Genomic DNA, 21,804 nt, shown 5'->3' with positions numbered 1-21,804 from the left:
CCATTTATCAATTATGGAACGACTCTGAGTTTTATAAATTTGGCTCAGTTCCCTTTTTGAGAAATGAGGACTTTATCGGAGAAACTTGCTGTCAAATTTTTTCCTATTTTTCTGCTTTCTTTCTAATTTTGGCTACATTGGTCTTAATTCCTGTAATCCTCTCTCTTGGGGCCGCTAGGTGGCACAGTGGATGAAGCACTAGTCCTGTAGTCAGGAGGATGAGAGTTCAAATCCAGCCTCAGACACATGATCCTCACTAGCTGTATGACTCTGGCCAAGTCACTTAATCCTGATTGCCTCCCCCCCCCCCCCCAAAAAGTTTGCTGATCCTCTCTTATAGTCATAAACTCTTCCCTTATCCGTAGATCTGACAGGTAAATTTTTCTATACTCCCCTAATTTGCTTATATCACCCTTTATGCCTAAATATTGTTACTTGTTTTGACCTTATTATGGTATTCAGTTTAAGATGTTGGTCTATGCTTTGTTTCTACCAGAATGCTTTCTATTTTTCCCAGAAGTTTTTGTCAGTGAGTTCTTGCCCCCAAAGTTTGGATCTTTTTTACTATGGCCACTTACCACTATATATTGTGTACTTAATCTATTCCAGTGATCCATCACTCTATTTCTTAGCCAGCACTAGATTGCTTTGATGACAACTTTGTAATATAGTTGAAGATCTGGTATTGTGGGGCCACTTTCCTTCACACTTTTTTCCACTTATTTCCTTGATAGTCTATTGACCTTTTGTTTCTCCAGATGAATTTTATTATTTTTTTTCTAGCTCTATAAAGTAATTCTTTGGTAGTTTGATTGGTGTGGCACTGAATAAGTAAACTGAATCAGGCAGTCTTGTCATTTTTATTATACTGGCTTGGCTTACCCACAAGCAATTAATATTGATAATTATAACATGAAAATTTTTATCTGTAGTAATATATCATGTTTGTATTAACAGAATATTTCTTTTAAGTTATATTCACATTAATGTTTATAGTATATTAATAAATAGTATCACTATTTCTCCAATTATTTAGATCTTTCTATTAGTCTGAAGTGTTTTGTAACTGTGTTCATATAGTTTCTGTAAAGGTCTTGGCAAGAAGACTCCCAAGTATTTTATACTGTCTAGAGTTATTTTGAATGGAATTTCTCTATCTCTTCCTGCTGGGTTTTGTTGGTCATACATAGTTCTAATGGGTTTTGTGGGTTTATTTTTATCCTGCAACTTTGCTAAAGTTGTTGTTTTGATTAATTTCTTAGTTGATTTTCTATGATTCTCTATGTATACCATCACATCATCTACATGAAGAGATAGTTTTGTTTCCTTATTGCCTGTGCTTATTCCTTTAATTTTTTTTCCCCTTCTCTTATCACCATAGCTAGCATTTCTAGTACAATACTGAATAATAATGGACATCTCGCTTCATCCCTGATCTTACTGGACTGGTTTCTAGTCTATCCCCATTACAGATACTGCTTGCTCTTGGTTAGTTTTAGGTAGATACTATTAATCATTTTAGAGCAAGTTCCATTTATTCTTATTGCTTTCTAGTGTTTTTAATAGGAATGGTACTATACTTTGTCAAAAGCTATAATTTTGATTTTTGTCTTGGTTATCGATATAGTCAATAGTTTTCCTAAAACTGAACCAGGTCTGCATTGCTGGTATAAATCCAGCCTGGTTATAGTGTATAATCTTTGTGATATATTGCTGTAATCTCCTTGTTGGTATTTTATTGAAAATTTTTGCATCAATATTCATTAGAGGAAATTGGTCGATACAGTTTTCTGTTTTTTGCTCTACCTGGTTTAAGTATCAAAACTATATTTGTATCATGGAAGGAATGATAGTACTTTACCTACCTGCCTTTTCAAACAACTTATATAACATTGTAATTAATTGCCCTTTAAATGTTTGGTAGAATTTGCTTGTAAATCCATCTGGTCTGGAGTTTTTCCTTAAGAACTTAAAAAATTTATGACTTATTCAATTTCTTTTTTCTAAGACAGAGTTAGTTAAGTATCCCATTTCTTCTGTTAATCTGAGTAATTTACATTTCTGTATTTTTTTTGGTGAGGCAATTGGGATTAAGTGACTTGTCCAGGGTCACACAGCTAGTAAGCGTCAAGTGTCTGAGGCCAGATTTGAACTCAGGTCCTCCTTTTTACTTTTGATACTGCGAACTTGGTTTTCTTTTTTTAAATTAAATTAACCAATCAATGACCTACTATTTTCTTGGGTTTTCCCTTAAGTACCACTTTTGCTGTACTTTAGTATGTTGTCTCATTGTTATCATTATCTTTAATAAAATTATCGTTTCTATGTTTTTTGATCCACTCATTCTTTAGGATTAGTTTTAGTTTTCAAATAATTTTTAATTTATGCTTCAAAGGCCCTGTATTGAATGTAATTTATATTGCATTATGGTCCAAAAAGGGTGCATTTAATGTTTATGCTTTTCTTCCCATTTACAGCTGAGAAAAAAGTATACTTTTATTCCCATTCAATATCCTCCATAGGTCTATCGTATCTAATTTTTCTAAAATTCTATTCATCTCCTCAATCTTTCTTATTTTATTAGGTTTATCTAGGTCTCAGAAGGGTAAATTGGGGCCCCCTTCAGTATAGTTTTACTATTTCCTCCTATAATATTTAACATTTTTTTTTCAACCAAAGACAAGGTTTATTAGAATATCCATCATATTGGGCAGACTCTTAAGGAGTCTGAACATTAGTGAGCTATTGGCTAGATTATAACAATCTGAGCCTTTAACATTTCTTTTAAGAAATTAGATGCTATGCCATTTGGTTCATATATGTTGATTATTGATGCTACTTCATTTCTACGGTAACTTTTAGCAAAATGCAGTTTCTCTGATTATCTCTTTTCATTAGGTCTATTTTTGATTTTGCCTTGTATGAAATCATGATTGCTACCACTACCTTTACTTGAGCTAAAGCATAAGAGTATGCTCTAGCCCTTTCACTGTGTCTTTCTGTTTCAAATGTCTCTTAAAAACAACATAGTGGATTCTGGTTTCTATTCTATTCTGCCATCCTCTTCCATTTTGTGGCGAGTCCCTCACACTCACAGCTATGATTGCTATGTAATTCCCTCCATCCAATTTTCTTCTACTCATTTTTTGTAAAGCCATACCCTGCTTAAAAATCTGTTTTGCTTCTGACCACTGGCTCCCTTAATCGACCCTTCCTCTTATCATTGCCGTCCCATCCCCTTTCTCTTGGACACTTCCCCTTCTATTTCCCTGTTAGGTAAGATGAATTTCTATACACAATTGTGCGCTCGTGTATATATTTTTCCCTCTTTGAACCTATTCAGATGAAAATCAGGTTCAAGTGTTGCCTACTCCTGACCCTTTCCATTTCCTCAATTATTCTTTATGCACATTTTATGAGAAAAATTCCCCCATGCTTCCTCTTCTTTCCTCATTCTAGTGCATTCTTCTCTCACTCTTCCATTTTCCTTCTAAGACCATCCCAAAATAATAGATTCACACCCATGCCCTCTAAGTAGATTCCTAACTGACCTAATGATGATGCAGTTCTTAGGGGTTACAGGGATCATTTTACCATATAAGAAGGTGAACAATTAAATCTCATTAAGTCTCTTATGAATTCTCACTCATATTTACCTTGTGTTTTGAGTTTTGTATCTGAATGTCAAATTCTCTACTCAGCCCTGGTCTTCTCATCAGCAACGTATGAAAATCCTCTATTTCATTAATGTTCCCCTATAGGATCATAAGTTTTGCTGGGTAGGTTACTCTTGGTTGTAATCCTAGCTCTTTTGCCTTCTAGAATACAGCATATTCCAAGTCCTCTGCTCCTTTACATTGATAACTGCTAAATCTTACATGATCCTAACTGGCTCCATAGTATTTGAATGGTTTCTTTCTGCTTTTAGTATTTCGCCTTGGAACTGAGAGCCCTGGGATTTAACTATAATATTCCTGGGAGTTTTCATTTTGGGATCACTTTCAGAAGGCGACTGCTTTCAATTTTTACGTTGCCCTCTGGTTCTAAGATATCTAGGCATTAAAAAAAAAAAATGATTTCCCTAAATACATCTAGGCTCTTTCTTTCGATCATGGCTTTAGTCAATCTATTTTCCAGCTCAGTTTTTTTTTCCCTGAAAGTTCACACTTACATTTTTTCAGGCTTTTGACTTTGGTTTATTGTTTCTTGATATAGTCATTAGTTTCTATGACTAATTAAGAATGACCAATTTTAATTTTAAGGAATTATTTTCTTTAGTGAGGTTTTGTACCATTTTACCATGTGGTCAATTTTGATTTTTACTGAGTTTTCTTTGGACTTTATGTTAGAGTGGGATTCTGCTCACTTTTGAGGACAGAGGGAAGGTGGGATATCTGGCCTGATCTTCTTTTACGTCCTGCTACTTTCTCAGCTGGGCATGGGGTACTCAAGTTTTCAGTGCTTCCAAGGTGATGTGATCAGGAAAGAGTTCTGGTCACTGCCCTCTTGGTCTGCACAATAATTGTTATCCATGTAGGACCCTCCTGCCTCACAACTGCTTCTTTCCAATCCAGAACTGATTAATGGGTGACAGGACTGCCTGATGTTATCCAGTCCTGTGCCCAGTGCTAGCACCTGGAATCTGACTAGGTCTTTAGTCTCCTTACCATCCCTGTGCACTGGGCACTCCAAGTTCCTCTGCTGCTACTTTCGGGGCCCACAGATGGTGCCACTTCCACCAAAATCATGGCCAGGCCCCCACCCCAGTGTCTGTAGACCTCTCTTTCTGTCCTGCTATGCTGTGCTGGAAAAATGACTTGCTGTAACTTTTCATTGGCTATCCTGCTCAAAATTTGGTTTGACATGCTTTTTAAAGTTGTTCAGAGGGGTGTGTTGGGAGAGTTAGGCAAAAAAGCTCACTTCACTCTGCCATCATGGCTCTGCCTTCTCTGTATTTCTTTTTTTTTTCCTTCTTTTTTATGGTATTTTATTTTTTCCAATTGCATGTAAAGATCATTTTAAATATTCATTTTCTTAAAAAATTTGAGTTCTAAATTTTCTCCCTCTTGTTTTTAGTTTTAAAGTTTATTTATTTTTAGTTTTCAGCATTCACTCCCATAAGATTTTGAGCTCCAAATTTTCTCCCCATCTCGCCCCTCCCCCCACCCCAAGATGGCATGCATTCTGAATTTCCCCTAATCTGCCCTCCCTTCTATCTTTCCCCTCCTTCCCCTTCTGTTTTCCTGTAGGGCAGGATAGATTTCCATACCCCATTTCCTGTATTTCTTATTTCCCAGTTGCATGTGAAAACAAATTTTTTTTTAAACATGTGTTTTTAAAACTTTGGGTCCCAAATCTTCTCCCTTCCTCCCTCCCCACCCACCCTCATTGAGAAGGCAAGCAACTCCATACAGGTTACACATGGATTTCTTTATAAATGAACAGGCACCCCTAAATTTATAAGAGTTAGCCTGAAGTTGTTGCTGAGGGCCAGACTTTAAGTCAGTAAGATGGGTTAAAATCTTGCCTGATTGTATACCAGTTATATGAACATGGGCAAATCCCTTAGCCTCTCAGTACACCAAACAACTCTCTAAGAATACAAGCCACAGAAGAGTTGTCCATTTGTATTGTGGGATTAAGCTTCTATGCCAGTTCCTTATGCTGATGAAATTACAGATCTAAACAAAAATTATATTTTGTGGAACTGTTTCACATTTGCTTAAAGTGGACCCTTGCACATTCCTCTCACCTGGAGAATGGGCACAGGGACAACTCCCCCTTCAGAGTGATTATGACAAATCATCATTCTATGGGTTGTCTTTGTTGTTTGTTGCTGAGTTGTTTTTCTGTCATGTCTCACTCTTTGTGACCCTATTTGGGATTTTCTTGGCAAAGGTATTAAGAGTGATTTGCCATTTCTTTCTCCAGCTCATTTTACAGATGAGGAACTGAGGCAAAGAGGGCTTAGTAACTTGCCCAAGATCACACAGCTAGCAAAATTCTGAGGCCAGATTTGAACTCAGGAAGATGAGTCTTCCTGACTCCAGGCCTGGTACACTATCCACTGCACCACCTAACAGCTCCTCTACAATTTTTAAAAGGCTATTCCAGTGTCTGCTGTTAACAAGACCAGAATACACAAGTCCACCAAAGTTTAATGTGCCCCTAGAAGCTTGACTGGTAATCCATGGAATAGTGTGCATGAAGAACAGCAAAAATTTCAGTTTGGTTGGACAGTAGAAAGAGTAAAAAGGGATTAATGTATAATAAGCTTGGAAAGGTAGGTTAAAGACAGGCTGTGAAAAGCTTTAAATAACAAATAGAGGAATCTGTACTTGATACTAGAAGGAATAGGGAACCATTGAAGCTGAGTAGGAAGAGCATGGCCAGGCTTTTCATGATCTAGGAAAATAACTGTTAGTTGTGAGGATGGACTGGACAGGGGAGATCTGAGGCTGGGAAGCCAATATGGAGGCCACTACAATAATCTAGGCAAGAGAGAGTGACTATAACTGAAGAAAAGGGGACAGATGTGAAGGATGGAATGAGGGCAGGATTGACAAGACTTGGTAACTGTAAATGTGAAATAAGTTAAGTCTAGAAGACGGTTGGGTTTGGGGAAAGATGAGAATGAGCCTTTTGGACACAGTGAGTTTGCAATGCCCAGTTCAAAATGTCCAATAAATATTTGATGATAGGAGACTAGTATTAGGACTGGATATATAGATCTAGGAGTCATCTGCTGAGAGATGATAATTAAACCCATGGGAGCTAATGAGTTACAAAGGGAGAAGATCCATTGAGAAGTGTGTGTAGGGGGAGAATATTCCAACATGAAAATGTAAGAAAATACAAGGTAATTGTTTTTTTGGGGGGGGAATAAGATAAACTGAGGAAGGAGGGCAAATTACCAACTGAGGAAACCAGAGAAAGCTTTATAGAAGAAACAGCACCTGAGCTGAGCCTTAAAGGAAGCTAAGGATTCTAAGAGGTAGAGGTGAAGGGGGTACAGAGGACAATCCATGCTAAGGAAAAGATAAGATGTTGAGATCAGGAAATAGCTAGCAATTGAGTTTGGTTGAAATACAGAATGCATAAAGGGAAAGTAATTTGAAATAAAGTTAGACAGGTAGGTAGTTGGGTGGAAGTCAGATGGTGGAGTGTTTGAAAGCCAAGCAGCTTATATTTTAACTTAGAAGTCACTGAAGATTTATGAGCAGGGGAGGGAAAGATCAGATCAGTGCTTCAGAAGATTATTTTGGCAGGTATGTGAAAGACAGACTAGAGAATGGAGAAACTAGAAAGGGTATGGCCAATCTGGCACCTCTAGAATACATAAATAAGAATGTCAGTGCTTGGACAGTTTGATAGCAGCAACATCAAAATCCACAAGGAAAAAGTTACGGCAAAAATAAACAAAAAATTTTCTGTTTCCTTGTACTCTTGTACTGTCAGTGTCGAATTTTCACGTTAGATATGAATACAAAGACAATCTACTTAAAACTGGAATTCAATGAGTAAGTTGGTATGATGATACATTTATCAGCTGAGTACCAAAAATCAAATTAATGTGTTACTGTGTTGAAATTAATTTCAAGAAATAAAAAATTATTTTACATTGAATATATTTGAAGAACAAGGCGGCAATTCTCTCTAGATAACAGATTAATGTAAAGCCTAAAAACCCCCAAATACTGCAGTGTTCAGGAACAATCAACTTATCATTTGCATCTATTCTATAGTTAAGAGTGTTTTGCAGCCTCAAACATTCAAATTAAAACTTGCTTATTTAGTGTCTACTATGCCTTAGGATAAAATTGGTAGTCTGCCCTCAAATGGCAGATTTGGGTACCAGATGGAACTCAGGACTTGAAATCAGGAGGCATTGTTTGAATTCTGTTTCAGACACTTATTAGGCATCCTCTCTGGGTCTCAGTTTCCACACATGTAAAGATGACAGGTTTGGATTTGATGACCACAGGATCCTATGATTGTGGGAAATCCACTTAGCTTATCAGTGCTTGATTCCTGATCTATAAAATAAGGACGCTCCTCGTCCTTTGGAGTTATTACTGGAGGGGGAAGAAAACATATGAATAAGCATAACAAAATCACAGTCAGAAATATGAGACAGGTGCTCAAACATAGCCCCAACTGAGAAACATGGTGAGAAAGTATCACTGATTTCAAAAGCTTTTTAATATACCACTGGAGTTTTCATCCGAGACCGCAGAAGAGGGAGGACCTACTTGTCAAGGATATTCCCTTCCTGGACAGATAAACCTCAAGGGAAAAATATCATCCCTCCTGCTTTGCCCTCCTTTTAGACATGGAACAAACCAACTCTTTCCACGATGGGCAAAACTGGGACGCTAAAACAGTCATACAAGTACAGCCATAATTAGGAACCTTTCTTTAAACTACATCATGCATGATTAGTCAACTCTCAATTAGCCATAACAGAGGAATGAAGACAATTCCTAAATCATCTCTTTTCTGTATTTTTGCATGACTTATGGATGCAACTGATCTAACAATTCATTTCAACCCACATAATGAAACCCTAGTGATCCAGGAAACCACCTAGTTTTCCCATCTTGGTGCATTGGTAACTTGCTCCCTACTAAGAATATCACAGTTTAAATGGTTACAAAGCATCTCCTTGAGCAAAGTTCTTTCCTCAAACCTGGAGGAGGGAGGTGTGTAAGTGCTTGGGTTTCAAAGAACTTCCTATAAGCTGTGTGCAAAATAAAGAACATAGGAATGTTAACAAAACAAGTGATTTTAAAAAGTATATTTCTCAGTAACTTTGGAAGCAAAATTTACTGCTGACATGGCCAAGTGCTACATCCAATACTGAGGTGACTGTATATGTGACACAAGTTGGTAAAGTTAAAATGAAGGAAAAGAAAGATTTAACCTCTCTGGACTCAGTTTCATCTTCTGCAAAGTGAGGAGGGTTAGACTAGAGGGTGAAGGCCCCTTTCTAGCTCTAAATCTGTGATTCTTTGATTCTGAAAAGTAGGTAAGGACAAAGATATGAATGCTAGGTATTCATATCCTAGATAATCCTAGGGAAAGACCAGGGAGGAAGAAGAAATAACGAGCTTGTATAAATATAGACGTAAGAGATAACATGTCTAGCTAAGAAACAGCTAATAGTCTAGTTTAGTTAGAACACTGAGGTTAGTAAGAGTAATGGACAGTAGGGGAAGGGAACGAGAATTTATTAAGTACTTACTATGTGCCAGCCACACTGTGCTGTGCTTTACAAACATCATGTGAGTTGATCCTCACAACAACCCTGTGAGATAGGTTATTAAGCACTCCACTTTACAGCTGAGGAAAGTGAGGAAGAGGTTAAGGTGACTTGGCCGAGGTCATACAGCTAGTTAACTGTGACAAATAATACATCTGAACTCAGGTCTTCTTGATTCCAGGCCCACCATCCATCTTGCCACCTGGCTACCTCTACACTTTCCAGTAAGACAGAAGTTGAATTGGGAACAGATTATCACTGTTAACAACTTGTACTTAAATAGTCATACTTTTCCAGGTAGGCTCTAGGACTTCTTTGACACAAGAAAACTCTTCTAGTGATTACAGTGGCACATTTGGAACATTACCATTTGCTTCCAGTCCAGTTATGCTCCTCACTAGGCCTTTGCCTAATTTCCTCTGTGCTCATTGGAGAAGCACTTTCCCCACCAATTCTGCAGCTGGTGTCAGAACCTGAAATATGGGTCTGCCATGAGAAGAACTATGGATTTCTACTATCCTTCCCCTTAATCTCAACTTCATAGATATTTTTAATTGTTTTAATTTCCATTAACTAGAATAAGCATTTAAATACATAAACTACAACAGAAGTTGCCATTCTTTTTTAAATGGAAGAACCCAAGGATCTCTAAAACTAAATAGAAAAAGTGACTAAATGGTCATATATATAACCATATACATGTGTCCTCAACCCCAGTTTAAATTTCATTGGTATGCTGATGAATCAATAAACATGAGCCCTTGGTGGCTTTCTCCTTCCTCTCCTGCCAGAATTAATTTCCTCAGAGACCAGTCAGATGCCCTCTCCATAGGGCTTAAAATCCACAGTAATTCTGGAATACCTCTCCATAGGCCATTTGTATGTTGCCTCAGACAGTCTGGAGATCACAAACCACATTGGAAGCTGAAGGACCCTCTAGCTCTCTCCCTCCCAAATTCTGACATTTTTTATCTAGATGGTATTTTTTCCTGGGACTTTTGAAGTCATCATTTTCAGTCTTTCACTCTGACTTGAGTATGTCAGTAGGAAAAAAAAAACAAACCAGGGATGCCAAATGGGCAAAGCATAGTCTGAGTAAAACGCTGCCTCCTCACCATGGAGGGAGTACTTCTGCTTTTTTGGCCCTTCCTTTGAATAGCTGTTTTCTTCTGCATCCTTCATTTCAAATGAGTGCCCCCAGGCCAGTCACATTCACTCCTTCATTCCTCACTAGGTCCCACTCCTGACTCTCCAGACTCCATTTTCCTCCATCATATCATTCCCCACCCTATATTCTTTTTTGTGTGTTGTCTTTTCCCCATTAGAGTATGTTATCCAAGGGCAGAGACTGCCTTTCTTTTTGCTTCTATCTGTATCCTCATCAGCTGACAAAGTGCCTGGCACTTGCTAAATGTTTAATAAATGTCTGCTGTTGTTGACCAACAGTTTCTTGAACAACCTTCTTACAAAGACCAGTCACTCGAACATGGCAATGGTTTTATGATGAAAATTCACTCCCCAAATATTTTAAACTTTATCACAAGACACTGTCAAGATGCAAAATATTCTGCTACAATAATGCTAACACCAACAAGGCCCTTTAAAGTTGGCAGGGGGCTTTATTCATATTATCACAATGTATCCTCACAATAAACTCATGACAGAGGCAGCACACAATTATTTCTAATTCTACAGATAAGAAACCTGGAGTTTAGAGGGGTTAGTGCCTTCCTCAAGGACACACTGGTTAATAAGGAATAGACTTGGGCCTGGAATCCTGAGTCCAAGCTCAGGGCTCTTTTCTCCACTTCATAAGATTCATATACAGTGATCATTCAAATAGTCTACTTTTTTTTTTTTTTTTAAAGATAACTTTGAAGTGGAGGACTTGAGGTAGCTCCAGTGGCTTAAACAAAGACTTTTATCTTTTTTATCTAGTCCTTTCTAAAATTTAGACTGCTCTTAGTCTTAGTAGTGATTCATTGATTCATTCAATAAACATGACGTGGGTAATAGATGTGTTAGCCTACTATTCACCGAGTAGTGCCAGATGCCAGGAATACAACATTAATGATAGAGTCCTTATTCTCAAGGAGTTTACAATCTAGTCTCTAGGAAACATCAAGGTTAACTACTAGAATGCTATTGATTTTCAAAATAAATACAGCTACTTTTGGAGACTGTCCAGCAGTAGAAACACTGCCTCTGACCAAATTTAGCACAACTGCTGATGTACAAATCATTTCTCATTTAATGACATTGCTCCTGGGGAGGGCTAGGAGATCTCTCCTTAGCACTGCCCTCACTCATCTCATTTAGAATTACTTGATTCTGTGACACTGCCTCCTTTTGAATTTTTTTTTAGGGAGGAGGGGAGGCATCTGAGGGAACCAAAGATTCTGGAGGGGATGTGTGTACAAGATTTTTTTTGGTCAAGTCCCATTTTGGGTCAATTTATTTTTAACTAACTCAATTTACAGCCCCTGGAATAAAAAGATGGCAAAATTGTGTTCCTGTGCTGGGTAAATGTTTTCATACCTCACTAAACATTCTCTGGTAACATAATATATCTTAAATACACATTTAATTTTCCTTCAAGATTTACTATGCAATAATTCAGCATGAATTAATAATTTAAAACCTATTTAGAGGCATTTGAGATTCATAACCCTCATAATTTTTAAGATATTATGATCAATAATCTATTGGCATTTCATGAACAAATAATACTTGTCATACTAAATTTTAATGAAATACATAGAAGAGACACTTAATTGAAATTGTTACTGATGTTGAATTAAATTCTCTATCTAAAATCAATTCTGTAAGCTCCCTTGGGAGTACAGACTCATCAATTGTCAACAACTTGCTAGAATTAAAACAAAAACATTTAATTTCTGTGTGTAAATACAATGAGATGAGCGTATCTCCAGAGGGAAGAGTGTTGTCTTACTCTAAAACAAGTTCCTTAAAAAGGGATTCAGCCAGGCTCCTTCAGAGATCCCTTTTGAATTGAAAAACTTATTTCCTATCACTCCCTTCAATAATCTTATTTCAAGTTTTCTACTATGTTTAAGAGAAAGTCCTACATATAACACAACCTGTAACCTTTCAATACTAAGATCTCAGGAATCTGATGCCACCACATCGGTCCTGTCCACTTTGCACAAAGTAAATTCAGGTTTTGGGGGTGGAGCCAAGATGGTGGAGGGAAAGCAGTGACTTGCTACAGCTCTCCCCCAAACCCCTCCAAATACCCACAAAAAATGGCTCTAAACAAATTCTAAAGCAGCAGAACCCACAAAAAAATAGAGTAAAACAAATTTCCAGCCCAAGACAACCTGGATGGCTGATCGGAAAGGTATATCTCGCCCGGCTGGGAGAAGAGCACAGTTCAGCGTGGGCACAGTGACCCTGGAGCAGGCCTCAGAGGACTGAATCATGGGCAGCTGTGGCGGTTTCCAGACTTCTCAACCCACGAACGCCAAAGACAACTTAGAAAGACAGTGGGAAAAGTCTGTTACTGCGGTGAGAGAAGCAGCTAGATCTTAGCCGCCCCGAGGGCAGTGGCTGGCTTCTGAGCTTCTGGCCCACAGACTAAGGAGGAATCCAGTGGCTGATCAGAGGGGGACTGGAAGGATCTCTTTGCCAGGTCTGAGGCAGGAATCTCTTGCTTTACCAGTGCTTGGATCTGGGTCACAGTTCTGAGGGGCCGTCCTGGGGCAAGAAGGAGCGCTGGCGTGGTGGAGCTTGTTGTGGTGGTGGAGAGGAAACACCTCACCCCTTATCATAGCACCTTGGAAGAACTGACACTTTACAGGTCTCTAGAAGTATCTCTGAAAACAGCTGTACAAACCCCCAAAGCTTGGGACAGTACATTCTCCACACTGGAAACAGACTCTTACCTTAACAAAGAGTTTAAAACTCAAGTAATTGGTTGGGATCATGGGCAAACACTGCAAAAAGAATCAGAATATATTATCTTACTTCGGTGACAAAGATGATCAAACATACAACCAAAAGAAGAAAACAAAAGTCAAAGCTCCTACATCCAAAACTTCCAAGAAAGATATGAATCAGTCCCAGGCCTTGGAAGAGCTCGAAAGGGATTTTAAGAAGCAAGTAAGAGAAGTAGAAGAAAAACTGGGAAGAGAAATGAGAGTGATGCAAGAAAATCATGAAAAACAAGTCAACAGCTTGCTAAAGGAGATCCCCCAAAATACTGAAGAAAATAACACCTTAAAAAATAGCCTAACCCAAATGGCAAAAGAGGTCCAAAAAGCCAATAAAGAAAAGAATGCCCTAAAGACCAAAATTGGACAAATGGAAAAGGAAGTCCAAAAGATTACTGAAGAAAATACTTCCTTATAAATTAGAATGAAGCAATTTGAAGCTAGTGACTTTATGAGAAATCAAGACACTGTAAAACAAATCCGAAAGAATGAAAAATTAGAAAACAATGTGAAATATCTCATTGGAAAAACAACTGACCTGGAATATAGATCCAGGAGAGAGAATTTAAAAATTATTGGACTATCTGAAAGCCATGATCAAAAAAAGAGCCTAGACTTCATCTTTCAAGAAATTATCAAGGAAAACTGCCCTGATATTTTAGAACCACAGGGCAAAATAGAAATTGAAAGAATCCACCGATCTCCTCCTCAGATCCCAAAGGAAAACTCCTAGGAATATTGTAGCCAAATTCCAGAGTTCCCAGGTCAAGGAGAAAATATTACAAGCAGCCAGACAGAAACAATTCAAGTATTGTGGAAACACAATCAGGATAACACAAGATTTAGCTGCTTCTACATTAAGGGACTGCAGGGCATGGAATATAATATTCCAGAGGGCAAAGCAGATAGGATTACAATCAAGAATCAACTACCCAGCAGAGCTGAGTATAATTCTTCAGGGGAAAAAATAGTCATTCAGTGAAATAGGAGACTTTCGAGCATTCTTGATGAAAAGACCAGAGCTGAACAGAAAATCTGACTTTCCAATACAAGACTGAAGTGGAAAATGAGGAGTTAAACAGGAAAGAGAAATCATAAGAGACTTATTAAGGTTGAACTGTTTACATTCCTGCATGGAAGGATGATATTTGTAACTCATGAGACCTTTGTCAGTATTAGGGTAGTTGGAGGGAAAAATTATATGTATGTATATATAGATAGATAGATAAATAGATGGAGGGCACAGGGTGAGTTGAGGATGAAGGGGTCATATCTGGAGAGTAGAATTAAGCAGTGAGAGACGATTATACTAGGAGGAGAAAGGGAAAGGTAGAACGGGGTAAATTATCTTACAAAAAAACAGAAAAGAAAAGGCTCTTACAGTGGAGGGGAACTGGGGGAAGGTGAGAGGAAATGAATCAATCTTATTCTCATAGGATTTGACTTAAGGAGGGTATAACATACACACTCAATTGGGTATGGAAAATCTGTCTTACCCTACAGGAAAATAGGAGAGGAAGGGGACAAGAGAGTAGGGGGGATGAAAGAGAGGAGGGTAGATTGGAAAAGGGGGTAATCAGAAGCAAATACTTCTGATGAGGGACAGGGTCAGAAGAAAGAATAGAATAAATGGGGGGGCAGGATAGGATTAAGGGAAATAGTTAGTTTTTCACATTATGTCTACTATGGAAGTGTTCTGAATAACTGCACAAGTATAGCCTATATTGAGTTGCTTGCCTTTTCAATGAGGGTGGGTGGGGAGGAAGGGAGAAAATTTGGAACCCAAAGTTTAAAAAAACATGTTTTAAAAAAAAAATGTTTTCACATGCAACTGGAAAATAAGAAATACAGGAAATGGGGTACAGAAATCTATCCTGCCCTGTAGAAAAATAGAAGGGGAAGGGGGGAAGAGATAGCAGACTAGCAGAAGGGGTATTCAGAATGCATGCCATCTTGGGGTGGGGGGAGGGGCGAGATGGGGTGAAAATTTGGAACTCAAAATCTTGTGGAAGTAAATGTTGAAAACTAAAAATAAAAATTTAAAAAAAAAAGAAAATTCAGGTTTCTCATGAAGGCAATTATAGCTTCTTTTTGCTATTTTGTTCAAGTTTTGTTGGAAAACAGAGACCTCTTACTGGAACTTCAGCTTACCTTTCACTACACTAAACCAGTCCTTAATGACCCACTTATGGGGGGGCCACTTTCCTAAGAGCCTCAGCCCATCCCCCTCGAATCAGGAGGAACAGACTTTTATCTAAAAAGTCTAAAAAGTCTTTTATCTTTTTGTCTAAACCTAAGGAAAACTGTTGTTAAAATTCTGCACCCTTTACTTCCTATTGAGACCTAGAGTCTCTGGGACAACTTTATACACAATTTTTACCAGGTTTAAATTCAATTAAAATATATTGAGTGGCTACTAGGTACAAGGCACTGCTTTCTTGTCATTATCCTTCAGTTCCCCCTAAGTAAAACTTGACAACAGTCACAAGGAGAAGAAATTGCAAAGGCTGTGGGAAAGGGTTTGAGGAAGAGTAGGTACTATCTACAAGAAAAAAGAAAAACAAAAGTTGTCAGATGAGGAAGAGAAACACTAGAGAGAAAACCACAGCAGCTGGGAAGAATATAAGGAAAGGTCACCCAGTATAGCCTGAGGGCTTTCCTGTCAATCTGCAGAGTCATTCTATTTGATTCTAAACAGGTCTACCAGCCTCCAACCTTCTCTTTAGCCAATCTCTGCTCCCCACAGCTGCCAAATGGATAGTCCTAACTTCTTAGGTCAAAGACACCTATTGGCTTCCTCTTGTCTTGTGGATAAAATACAAACTCCTCTGACAGTGAATGGAAAGGCCCTTCCCAGTCTGGCACCTATCTTTCTATGCTGATTACATATTAATCTCTTTTATGCATTCTCTATACCAGTCAAAATGACCCAATGACACTCCACTTCCAGTTGCCTGACTTTTGCCAAGGCTCGTACCTGGGATGTTCCCTCTCCTCCCTTCGGCTTAAGTGCTACCTTTGGCCAGAAGCTTAGCCTGATCCTACTCCATTCCACACTCCAGTTGCTAGTGCCCTCCCCGAGGCTGATTACTTAACTTACGTTTTTTATTTTTCTACATACAGGCTGTTTCCCTCCAATAGAATCTAAGTACTTGAACAGGGACATTTTCCATTTTTGTCTGTATTCACAGTGCCTGGAACAAGAAAGGTGCTTAATAAAGGCTGGTTGAATGAATGAATTCGGCCAAAAAGTCATTGATTACTAAGGTAGAGAATCCAGCAACTATTCAAAAATGGCTAAAATAAAGCTTCCAGTTAACATACACTTGTTAGGGATATAAAAAAAAAACAAACCACCAAAAACAAAAACAAAAATCAAAGGAAACAATCCTTACCTCTCCCCACTTTGCATTTTACTGGTGTGTGTGTGTGTGTGTGTGATACACAGCTACACAACTGTAAATTTAAGGAAGGATAAAGGAGTAAGGTTGTAGGAAGTGTGTTTGTGGCTGATAGCTGAGCAAGGCTTTGTGGAAGAGGTGGCACCTGACCTGAGTCTTGGATGATGAGGAAGATTTGGAGAAGCAGAGATGAGGCTGAAATACATTCCAGGAATGGGGGTAAGGTGGGAAGAGAGAGGGAGAAGGGACGTGATTCAAGAAGCTGGGAGATAAAAAATGCCTGATTTGGGGAATAGGTTCATTTTGTCTGGAATGCACAGGTATGAAGGGGAATGAAATGAAATAAGTCCACAGAGACTGGTTGGTGGGACAGATTTTAAAAACCATGCTAAAGAGCTGCTCTTCTATCCTTGTCAATGGGGGCCACTTGAGATTGCAGAGTAGGGAAACAATATGTTTAGACCTACACCTTAGGGAGAGTATTTGGGGTTTTGCAGAAGAAAGAGAATGAGCTTAAAAGGGCTCAACTCTAATTATCTGCAAAAATACCCCGATTAATCAAGAAGCATTTATTAAGAACTTCCTTTGTGCCAGGAATCATGGACGTGAATACAAAAGTGAGAGGACCCAAGTTCAAATCCTGGTTCTTCCTCCTAAATGCAGAGTCAAGCCTCTTCCATTCTCTGGGACTGTTTCCTGATCTGAAAAATAAAAGTAAAGTACCTTACACCTGTAAATCAATGGTTCTATGGCAGATAAATGGGTTGTTATTGTAATTACTACTCTTCTCCTGAAGTAAAGTAGACCCAATGTCTTAGAATCAAAAGTATTTGGAAGAACCAAGAACAACGGGTGAAAATTGAAGAAGTCAGTTGAAGGCTGCTCCCAGGAAAAAATTCCCAAGAGGTTCAGTGACTTGCCCAGGGGACTATGGCTAGTAAGTCTAAGTGTTCGAGGTAAGGTTTGAATTTGGGTCCTCCAGGGCTGGCTCTGGGCACTATGGCGCCACCTAGAGGCCCATAACGCAGTCTGAGAGAGAAGGCAATAGCAGGTCGAGGGGATCAGGAAAGGCTTCCCATAGAAGACACATTTGAACTGCATCTTGAGGGGAAGATGGAATGGATTCTCCAAGGTAAGGAGAAAATACATTCCAGAAAAATGTGTGCAAGGCAAGGGAAGATAAGATGAAAGATGGAGTGTCAAATGGAAGAAACTCTGAGTAATCAAAGGGGGGAAATTAGGCTGAGAAGATAGGTAGGGGCTAGGTTGCAGAGACCCTTGAATGCTAAGTGGAGTTTACAGTCTAGAAGCAAATGAGGAGGCACTAAGAGTCACCCAGGGGAGTGACATGGTCAGACTTATGCGTAAGGAAAAGCACTTTGGCAGCTGAAGAAGGATGAACTGAAGTGAGAGATTTGAGGCAAGGAAGACCAATTAGGAGGCTATTGCCATAATCTAAGAGAGATGTGATGATGGCCTGAACTAAGGTGGCAGCAGTGGAAGCAGACAGAAGGAAGGTGGGATGGGAGGGATGTTAAGCAGGTAGAAACGGCAAGATTTAGCAACAGATGGGATGTATGACATGAGGGAAGCTAAGCATGACACAAAGCTTACAGACTTGGTGAGCCCGGAAGGATAATGGTACTGTTGATTAAAATAGGGGAGTTCAGAGGAGGATCCAGGCAAGCAGGGCAATGCTGTTCCTACGACATTAAATTCAATCTACGTTGAAAAGAACCGTATACAGTGTTTTCGTGACTTCATGTTTTGTTGTTCAGTCATTTTTCAATCATGTCTGACTCTTCATGTCCTCTTTTGGGGATTTCTTGGCAAAGATACAAAGTGGTTTGCCATTTCCTTCTCCAGCTCATTTTACAGATGAGGAAACTGAGGCAAACAGGGTTAAGTGACTTGTGCAGGATCACAAGGCTAATATGTCTTGAGGCCAGATTTGAACTCAGGTCTTCCTGACTCCATGCCTGGCACTCTATCCACTGAATGTATGGAAATATTCCTCTTTGCTGATGATTTTCTAGTTTATAAATTTTATTTTTTTAAGAAAAATTTTTGGTTCTGGGAAACCCCACTAACACTTAAACAAACATTTATGAAGTATCTAAAGAGACTACTCCCTCTCTTGTGATATAACTTTGAGTCTGACTGACTCTTTGTCACTATGCTCCCACCCAGTACTGGCTGTCAGTACTCTTTTGGAAAGACTAAATGACACCACTTAGACGCTTTAGTTGTCAAACAGCAAAGCTATTTTGGGCTGGCTAAGCATGCTTCAATTCTACTGGGGTGACTACGCTAAGGGTGAGCCTCCCTCTACTTATGTGAGTCAGATTACTTGGAAGACCAAGGCTGTAAATAAAACTTTCATGTTAGCTGGAGTGAGATCAAAGAAACTTTTAAATTCCCAATCATGAGAATATAAATTATCCAGTTAAGCTGGAACCAAAGGAAGTAAGACAAAAGAGAGCCAGAGAAATTCCCCAGCTTGATTTACATAATGGCTGCTGAAAAGCTGCAGAAACTCTTCTAGGCTCCCAAACCATCCATCCACCTAGACCCAAGAGCAGGATGAAGTAACATTTCTGCAGGGTCTGACTTTGCATTCAAATGACCTCACATACGGTTTTTGGTGCTGAAGTAATGCCCACTTTGGCTGCATTAATGTTCTCTTTTTAGGCCTTCCCATACACGCAAGGTTTTTGACATTCGCTTCACCTACAATCTGGTCTCCAAGTTTTGTAGCTGCTCCTTGGGGAGATCTGAACAAAAGACCTGTAGATATCATCGAATGTGGGTGTGCAGATAACATACTAGGGAGCTGGGCTGACCTTAGAAGGAGTTCCTGCTCCATGTGACCTGGAGGCAAACTGGCTAAATTTTTGCCTTCTTCTTCCAACTGGTTTAGAGACAAAATTCTAGCATGTACTCGCTACTCAAATGTTTACAGAATTCCTACTATGTGCCAGGTCCTGTGTTAAGCACAAAGTCAAAATCAAAACTGTTTAACTGTTGAAGAAGTATACATTCTAATGGACAGATAAGTGACACAGTAAAGAGATGGCTGGACCTGAAGTTAGGAAGATCTGAGTTCAAATTTAAGCTCAGACACTTCATAGTTTTTTGACTTCAGATTCCTCTTTTGTAAAATGGGGATAAACATAGTGCCTACTTCCCAGGGTTGTTGGGAGAATCATACGAGATATTCGTAAAGTGCTCTGTAAACCTTAAAGCATTCTACAAATACTAATTAATATTATTAACATGCACATTCATAACTTTATAAAAGATATATGCAAAAGAGATACATGGTAACTTTAGATGGCAAGGCACCAGAAACTGGGACAGATCAAGAGAGGTCTCCCCCAGAAAATAGAGTTGAATTTTGAAGGAAACCAGGGATTCTGAGAGACAGAGAGAGAGGGCGCACGCACTTGTGCGCACACATAGAAACAAAGAGATGGAGAGAGGTAGAGATATGAGCTGCAGTCCATAACCTCAATGTTATCTGTAGAAAGAAAAAATACATTTGTACAAAAAGGTAACTAAAAGAACAAGGACAATCATGGTACAGAAAAATGGGAAAGGAAAAAACTGATAAAGAGGAGGGGAAATCTATAACCCTTGTTATGTCGCCTCTGTCAGATACAGAGAAGGGCTAGAAAACCCTAGGAACGGTTGCCTGCTGCATTCCAAGAAGTTTTACATAAAGTAGAAACAAAGCAAAAGTTTTTAGTTACTCTTGAACAAAACCCTATTCCCCTTTTCTCTTATCAGTCAATCAATGAGCACATATTACACCTCCTATGTGTAAGGCACTGCGCAGGGCCTGAGGATACAGACAAAAATGATCATATATTCTATCAGAGAATCAGCCCATATTCAAAACAAATGAGGCCAAGTGAGGAGAGGCAATAGCAGCTGGATGCAGGCATTGCTTAAATAATCTTGAAGGAAACAAGGAATTCTAAGGGAGTTGGGGGATGGAGAAGAAGTGCATTCTAGGCTGGGTGTATAGCAAGTGCACAGTTACGGAGCCAGGAGAGAAGGGGGCCACGTGAAGAGGAGGAAGAGGGCATTCTTGGTTGGGTGGTACAGTGAGGAAAGGGGAGTCTTTTATAAGGTTGGAACAGTAAGCTGGGATCAGGCTGTAAAGGTCTTTAAAGGCTAAACAGAGGAGCTCACGTCTGATCTCAGAGACAACAGGGAACCACTAGAGTTTATGGAGTAGGGGAATGACTGTCAGATTTGCACTTTAGGATAATCATTTTGGCAGCTACTCTTAGGCTGAATTAGAAAGGGGAAAGACTGAAGACAAGGATGACCAATTAGACTGTTAAAATAGTCTAGGGAAGAAGTGATAGTAATACTATAATAGCTAGCATTTATACAGAGCCTACTATGGGCCAGGCACTGTGATAAGCACATGATGAATATGCTCCCATTTGATCCTCCAAATAACCCTATGGTTGGAAGAAGAAAGGTGCTGTGATTATTCCCATGTTACAGTTGAGAAAACGGAGGCAAACAGGTTAAGTGACTTGCCCAAGGACACACAACTAATGTTGGAGGCCAGATTTGAACTCTGGTCTTCCTGAGTGCCCAGCACTCTATCTACTGCACCACCTAACTGCCGTGTGATAAGGGCCTGAAGGCCCTTCCAGCGAGAGGCTGGAAATAGTAAAGAGGAGATTTGGTAACTGGCTCTGTGGGGTTCAGACTGAGGAGTCAAGGATAATGCTGAAGTTCTGAACCTTGGGTACAGAGGGACAGTGGTGGCCTCAACAGCAATCATTACATTCTAAAGAGGCTGTTTGGAAGAGAAAGATAAAATTCATTTGGGATATGTCAGGTTTGAATGCCTATGAGGCATCCAGTTTGAAAAATTCAACAGACAGCTGCAGATGAACTGCTGGAGCTCAAGGACAAGGAAGGGCTGGATATATCAGTTGTGGAACCCCCGGCATCAAGATGATAAACTCATGGGAGTTGAGGATGTCACAAGAGTTTGTGGAAAGAAAACAGAAGAGGCTTAAGTACAGCCACTGTTAAGGGGCATGACACGGATGATGAAGCAGCAAAGGAGATGAGAGCAACTTGAGGGGTAGGAGGAGAATCATGAAAGATCGGTGTCATGAAAACCCAGGACAGAAGAGTACCCAGGAGATGGTGGTCA

General features: G+C 39.2%; 1 protein-coding gene across 4 annotated transcripts in view; it reads right to left on the bottom strand.

The window, feature by feature from the left end:
• Window positions 1–21,804, bottom strand: part of TIMM29 (translocase of inner mitochondrial membrane 29) — a 46,927-nt gene that overhangs the window by 20,335 nt on the left and 4,788 nt on the right. The window contains exon 4 of one of the 4 annotated variants that reach the window (XM_027850867.1): window positions 13,181–13,218. The exons of 1 other annotated variant lie outside the window; for it this stretch is intronic. Coding sequence is in view for 1 of the 3 variants with exons in the window: in XM_027850869.1 (XP_027706670.1) it covers window positions 13,206–13,218 (13 nt within the window). In the remaining 2 variants the exon portion in view is untranslated. Of the gene's footprint in view, window positions 1–13,180; window positions 13,219–21,804 lie in introns of those variants that run through there. 2 more of the 4 variants (XM_027850869.1, XR_003568169.1) reach the window with 2 other exon arrangements.

This window comes from Vombatus ursinus, unplaced genomic scaffold, assembly GCF_900497805.2.
Source record: "Vombatus ursinus unplaced genomic scaffold, bare-nosed wombat genome assembly UNPS02009173.1, whole genome shotgun sequence".
NCBI classification, from domain to species: Eukaryota; Metazoa; Chordata; class Mammalia; order Diprotodontia; family Vombatidae; genus Vombatus; species Vombatus ursinus.
Note: the sequence above shows the minus strand (reverse complement) of the source record. Positions and strands in the feature narration are given on the sequence as shown.